The 6,408-nt window shown below is 40.8% G+C and overlaps 1 protein-coding gene across 1 annotated transcript; it reads left to right on the top strand.

Moving 5' to 3' along the window:
- The first annotated feature begins 4,172 nt into the window (after nucleotides 1-4,172).
- On the top strand, nucleotides 4,173-5,057 carry LOC110679716 (enhancer of split malpha protein-like). The gene has a single exon (XM_021855398.1). The coding sequence runs from the start codon at nucleotides 4,310-4,312 to the stop codon at nucleotides 4,817-4,819; it is 510 nt and encodes a 169-aa protein (XP_021711090.1). The 5' UTR covers nucleotides 4,173-4,309; the 3' UTR covers nucleotides 4,820-5,057.
- The last annotated feature ends 1,351 nt before the right edge of the window (nucleotides 5,058-6,408 follow it).

The raw sequence follows: 6,408 nt of genomic DNA, 5'->3' as shown, positions 1-6,408 counted from the left end.
CCTAGATATAAGAAATGAATGTAATAAAGAAAATTAAAATAAAATAACCGAAAAAATAAGCAGGTGAAAAACCTGAATTTAGTACTATACCATTTAATTCCACTGGAGTTTGTATTTTTTGACAGATACGCGTATTTCGACCTCAACTGTAAGTCCGTCTTCAGTGTCGTGTACTAAAGTCGAGTATAGTACACGACACTGAAGACGGCCTTACAGTTGAGGTCGAAATACGCATATCTGTCAAATGATACAAATTCTATACGGAAAAAAAATCCGTTGCCGAGTTCATGAACAAAAAGTCATGAATGATTTTTTTTTTTTTTTGTTTCTTCGATATCATGACTAAAAGTCATGAAATCGTGACTATTATGCAACAACTCGTATGCTCAGGGCGTTACACAAATCCAACTGTCACTTTCTTCGCCTTAGTCAACGTGTCTCATGGCGATCGGTGATGTTTTCTAGTGAAATTATAAAAATAGATTTGTCATCATTTTTGGCATTCCCGTGAGCTCCTACATTGTTTTACGGCACAATCAATCTGCCGGAGCTACTGAATGTTCCATAATGTGCTTACTTCATCCTGACTATGCAGAACCGGGCAATGTTTGGCTTCGAACGAAAATTTTGCTTGACAAGCTTGTCGGCGATTTTAACTGTTCGGAACTGATGCATTCCCCACGTTCTGTAACAGAGCAGCTCACAAAAGGCCTTCGGCAACCGGATGTTCCAGTTCCACTTTGCACACCAGTAGAGTTGTTAAGGAGTGTTCCATCAATCCACCAGCCCAGGGACCATTTACCAACTCAATTGATGCTCGAAACACCATTTTGCGTACAAACCTAACCACCGAATGTTTGCACTCGTTAGGTTGACATTTGTGGAATGTTTTCACAGTTTAGGCTACCGGCACAAAAGCAGTAACAATTTTAATCTTAATATATTTTGTTTACCAATGGCAAATATAAACTGGGATCTAAATTGACGTATAATGTTTCGTTTTCATGAAATGAGTTCATGATTCAAGGATCCTGCTTCATGATTTAATGACTCAACTTGCCACTTTTCGGCACCAAAATTAGAATCATAAATGACAGGCATCTGAATACATGTTTATGTTTTCATGACCTATGTTCATGATATCAGATCCTGCTTCATAATTTCATGACCGAAATTGCCACTTTTCGTATCAAAAATAGGAATCATAATTGACAGATGACTAAATCCATGACATTTTTCTTTGCTTAAAATTGAAAACGTAACGTACAGCCAGCATTACGGTGAGTTCATGACTTTTGGTCATGGTGTATTTTCATAACATGAAAACACACCTTCCTCCCGAAATCATGATTGTTTCTCCTGTTTTAGAGTACCGCATTTTTACCCGTGTACTAGATCTTTTAAAATGGCTTAGAAAGCGTTAGGTACAATTATGTTTTCATTAAAAACTTTATTGTGAAGCTATCATTTTGTTCTTATGGATGTAAGAAAGATTACACTTGAATGACAAAAGTTCCTAAACTTTTCACCTTTTTATAAATTTCTTTATCGACCATATTTATAACAAGCTTAGTCGTGAGAAAGTGGGAAAGCAACTTGAAACAACTTAGAACGAATTTAATCCACCATATGAAGAAAAGTATCTCTCTCAATAGGCTATTAATAAAAACAAACGATTATAGATTTTTAATTCGATATGAGCTAAATCCAACAGGTGCTTTCCCACGTGCAACATATTAACCCACCCTCAAAGACCTTGACGAAGCAGTAATGTACCGCAAGGTAACCTCGAAACAAGTCAGCCTTTGGGCCTCCTGACACAGCCCGGTCCGACTCACAATCCCCACATTAGCAACGCATGGCCTACTACTCACTATGTTGCATGTTTCGTTTTCCCCGGTCAGTGTCCATCACCGGCAACAACGTGCAACGGTTTTATGTTCCGCCCGCTCGACAACCGTGCTGTGGCTGCTGCTGCTATTTCGGTGCAACCACCGCCGATTCCGTTGCACTTCCAAACGTGTATATCAACGCGCGTGTTCCGCAAACGACGATCCCATCAACCGCAGTACGTACAGTATCGAACATATAAAGTGTACCAATGCCGTTTTCTCATACTAAATTGCTAGCTTTAGAGAGTTTGTCGTTTCTCGACCGATTATTTTTTAGTTTTTCTGTGACGAACTACAAATTACCTTAATGTTTTATAACTGTTGAAAAACTTGTGTGCAAACTATTGATTCAAAATGACATAGGTTAGATAGGTTGAGTTTTGACAAAAATTGCATCAAAAGAAAAAGCTATGTACAGTCAACACTCCACAGCTCGATATTGAAGAGACCATCGAGTTAAAGAACACAAAATCAATTCGAATGCGATCTAACGGACCATCGAAGTAGTAATCAAACCCAAATTTTACATCGAGTAAGTGAGAGCTAACTATGCCCGATACTGTAGATACCGACGAACAGAAGTCGCGTGAATATCACTCGCGCGCTCTGCACGTGGTATCAAAAGCAACAACTCGCGAGCAGCAATCGCCGGCAACGTGCGAAGCCAAAACAAACCGAAACGAATAAAAAAGCGCGCTTGCACTGAGCACGATGGAATAAGGCATGGGGCATCACCAACAGCCAGCAACAGCATAAATCTGGACAAACATTTGAAAAGGGCTCAAGAGGTCTTGAGCCGTTTTTTAGAAACGTTGCTGTTGAGCCCTTTTTAGCCCGCGCACGCAAACTAACCCCACTATCAGAAAGATTGGTGTTAGCTCTTCCTGATAGTGGTATTGGTGAGCGTGATCGAGTTGAATTGGGCTCAAGAGCGGCTGGCAAAGCCAATGTTTACCAATGTCGATGTGCCCTTTTGAAATGTTTGTCCAGAAATAACGAAGCCAGTCTTGCTCATGCCGGGCGCGAGGATAAAAAATGTAAACAAAACGGCATGATCGCAGTCGGCTATGCGCGTCATATTCTGAGATGCTTGCTTTGATTGCCTCCACCCGTGCTTTCATGTTAGAATTTCTCGGGTGAAAAATGAAAGGGTTGCTTTGATTGGATTTTCCAAACGATTTCTTATCAGACCTAACTGTCGTCCGGCTCAAGAGTGGGATGGATTTCATAACAACATGGTTCGACATGGATGAAGCAAAACACGTGGGATGACTAAAAAAATCAAAATAAGAAGGTCCTTCGAGGTTCCAAAGCAATTAAGAATGCCTTAATTGTCTCCTTTTTAGTGGGTCGTGAACGGTTTTCCTAACAAAACCGGTGCAACGGAGACAATGTAAAAAAATCGTGGGATGAGGAACTTTCTCACGATCCTGAAGCAAGGATTCCGTGTACATACAAAAGGTGCAATGGAAGTAGGATACATATTGCAACAGCTTCTCAATAGGCAGCATCAGCAGTGAAAAACGGGGATTAATTGATTATGAATGAAGCATCCCATAACAGACAGGACACAATGAGAAACCTCTTCGCAGTTTTATGTTTCTCTTAACAGTTTCCCATGCTCTGAATACACAAACAGGAGTGTTTTTTCGTCCTCTCTCTTCCTTGGTCCACGCATATAATATGAGGCCAGAGCATATCGCCTTTTTATCCTGCGCTACACAAAATATAATCACCCTCGCTAACCATCTGCCCTTTTTTTCGGGGCTTCGAGGCTGTGGGAAAATGTAAAAGATTTGAGTTCCCACGATTTCGAAAATTCTGCTTTTCCTATACACTGTTGTTTATTAAATTACGCTCCTTTTTTGCCGTCGTCCTACCCTACCACAACTTGCTATCCTTTTTCGTCCCACGCCGCAACCCTAGTGCACAAGTGTGGTTCCCTCTCAGGTTTCTCTGATTACACAGTCTCGGAGCCGAGAACGGAACACCTGCCCCTATACTGAGCCCTGATTCGACGAGCGCGTTTATGCTTTTTACGTTCGTCGTTTCCCTTGTCCCTCTGGCACTGCCTGCGCGCTACACTTTGCTTTCCTCCTTCGCCTTCGCATGCATTCACGCACCGCACTGGGTCGAGTCGGTGATGATCCTTTTTTCGTCATGCTGCCTATGCGAGCGAGTGAGAGGGGATGCATTTTTTGGAAATCTACCCCCTGAGATAAGGCCGTCGACGGGTATATAAGGGACCGTCCTCGCTTTGGGATAGCATACTCAGTTAAACACTCGATCAGTTCACAAGTGCATTCACTTACCAGAACGCTAAACGTTCGTTTCAAGTTAAACTCGAAACCAACTCAAAAAGTGCCAAGTGCCATACAGTGCCTACACAGAAAAACGAAAAACTCAAATCAGTGAAGATGCATTCTCACGGATACAACGTTGCCCACAGCAACAACAGCATCAACGAAAACAAATACAACAACATGAAGCTGATGAAGTCTTCGCCAGTGTACAAGCTGAAGAAGATCTTGAAGCCGATCGCCGCTTTGCTCAAGTCGAAAAAGGAAGCCAAGCGAATCAAGGACACCCAGGAACAGTTTTACTACGTTCCAGAACAGAACTTTGTACCGGATTACGACTACGATAACGATGCCAACGAGCGTTTGGAAGCCCAGCTCTTGTCGGAAATCGCAGAGTGCCATGCCAATGCAGCCATCATTGTTTACGAGGATAATCAGGTTCAAATCCAACCAGTTGAACCCGAGGAACAATACGTCCCAGTGCACTTTGCCCGCACCGAAGCCGGTACCTTCTTCTGGACCACGATGGCCCGCGAAGCCGACAGTGATCTGATCCAACCGTGCCATTGCTTCTCCGATCACCAAGTTCCACAGCAGGAATTCTGCGATAGATGGGCTCAGGCTTAAGCCACTTCTCCTCCTCAAGAAAAAACGCGTCAGACTGACAATACCTGCAACAAAATCATGATCTCTTCCATCGTTTTAGTTACTAAATCGGTTTACGAAAAAAACGGATAAAGCTTTAATTAGTTCTCGTAAGGTTGCCAGCTTTAATTTTAATTGTGATATTAGAATTTTAAGCCTCAATGTGATCCAATGTCTTCCAATTGTTTATTTTTAAAATACAAAAAAGCAAAAACAAAAACCCATTTACTCTTCTCATTCATGAAGATAATATCACACGCATGGTTTTCTTAGTCCACCTAAACGTTGTTTACATTCCACCTCTCGGAGTTCATTAATGATCGTAGCAAACTGGTTTCCTCCTCGCCTACTTCGACTTCGCCCCGCAATACGGTTTGACACAACAACAAATTGCCAATGATACGGCTACTTGTTTTTCCATCGGCATTTCCTCCACGCTCTTTATCCAGTAGCTTCAATTATACGATTGTGCAAAATAAGACGAAAGGAAAAACTCTTTGGAGAAAGAGCGAAAGGAGCATGACGATCAGCAACAGACAGCGGTAGCAAACCGTGGGAATACGCATCAGGTGTTACACGTGTGCTCTGCCACAACTGATACCCTTCGCTCATCAATAATTAAACCGTTTAACGCATGGTGGTGTTTTTGTTTTGGTTTCCATCATCGGTGTGCGCGATCGAGACTTGGGTTGCTCATTGGCGTTAATAAGGAGGGGTCCTTCTCCAAACATAGACTTGCCCCCTAAAATTTTCTGAAGAAAAATTGACGAGATAGTTTTCAAATTAGGCATCTAAGTATTTTAAAAATTGTTGGATGATCATTATTCCAAACATTACATTCATTTCTTATATCTATGTGTTCTGTGTTAGGCAACATTTTTATACTTATTTGGCAAAACTGAATTGAGCATTTATTAACATTTTGTTAAGGTGATTATAAAACAAAGCCAAGCTTTGAATTTTCAAGTGCACAAGACGAAAGTATCTGACAACAGTTCGCGTTGAAAACCAATCAAATTGCTTGCTAGCTGGTGGTGACCAATGAGATAGATTTTCAACGTAGAGCGCTGTTTGGTTCTCAAGTCTTGTGCTCTTGAAAACTTGAGATGTGGCTTCGTTCTATAATAACTTTAACAACACATTACATTTCACTTGCCGAAGCCGTTAAATTGTTTACAGATGAATTGATTTCACCTGCTTATAAGAGAGAAAAAAAATTACTTAGCCTAACTAAACCTAAATGTATATCGTATTAATCGTGACAATAGAGGATTGCAAGGATTCTTGTCTGAAATTATTAATTATTTTAATTGACATTTGTTCCAATGTGTCAACTCATTAGTACTATACCAGGGAGGAAGCTTCAGAATCATTTTTAAAATTTAGTTTTGAATTCTCTGCAGAACTTTTTTTCTGATATTACAACAGCTAGTCCATATTGGTACAGCATACAACATGGCTGGCCTGAAAATTTGTTTGAATATCAAAAGCTTGTTCTTAAGACAAAGTTTTGATTTTCTATTAATAAGGGGATAGAGTCATTTTACATATTTATCACATTTGGCTTGAAT

This window comes from Aedes aegypti, chromosome 3, assembly GCF_002204515.2.
Source record: "Aedes aegypti strain LVP_AGWG chromosome 3, AaegL5.0 Primary Assembly, whole genome shotgun sequence".
Lineage (NCBI taxonomy): Eukaryota > Metazoa > Arthropoda > Insecta > Diptera > Culicidae > Aedes > Aedes aegypti.
Note: the sequence above shows the minus strand (reverse complement) of the source record. Positions and strands in the feature narration are given on the sequence as shown.

Excerpts from the sequence above, each read along its gene's own strand:
- LOC110679716 (XM_021855398.1), top strand. The coding sequence starts at position 4,310 with ATGCATTCTCACGGATACAACGTTGCCCACAGCAACAACAGCATCAAC.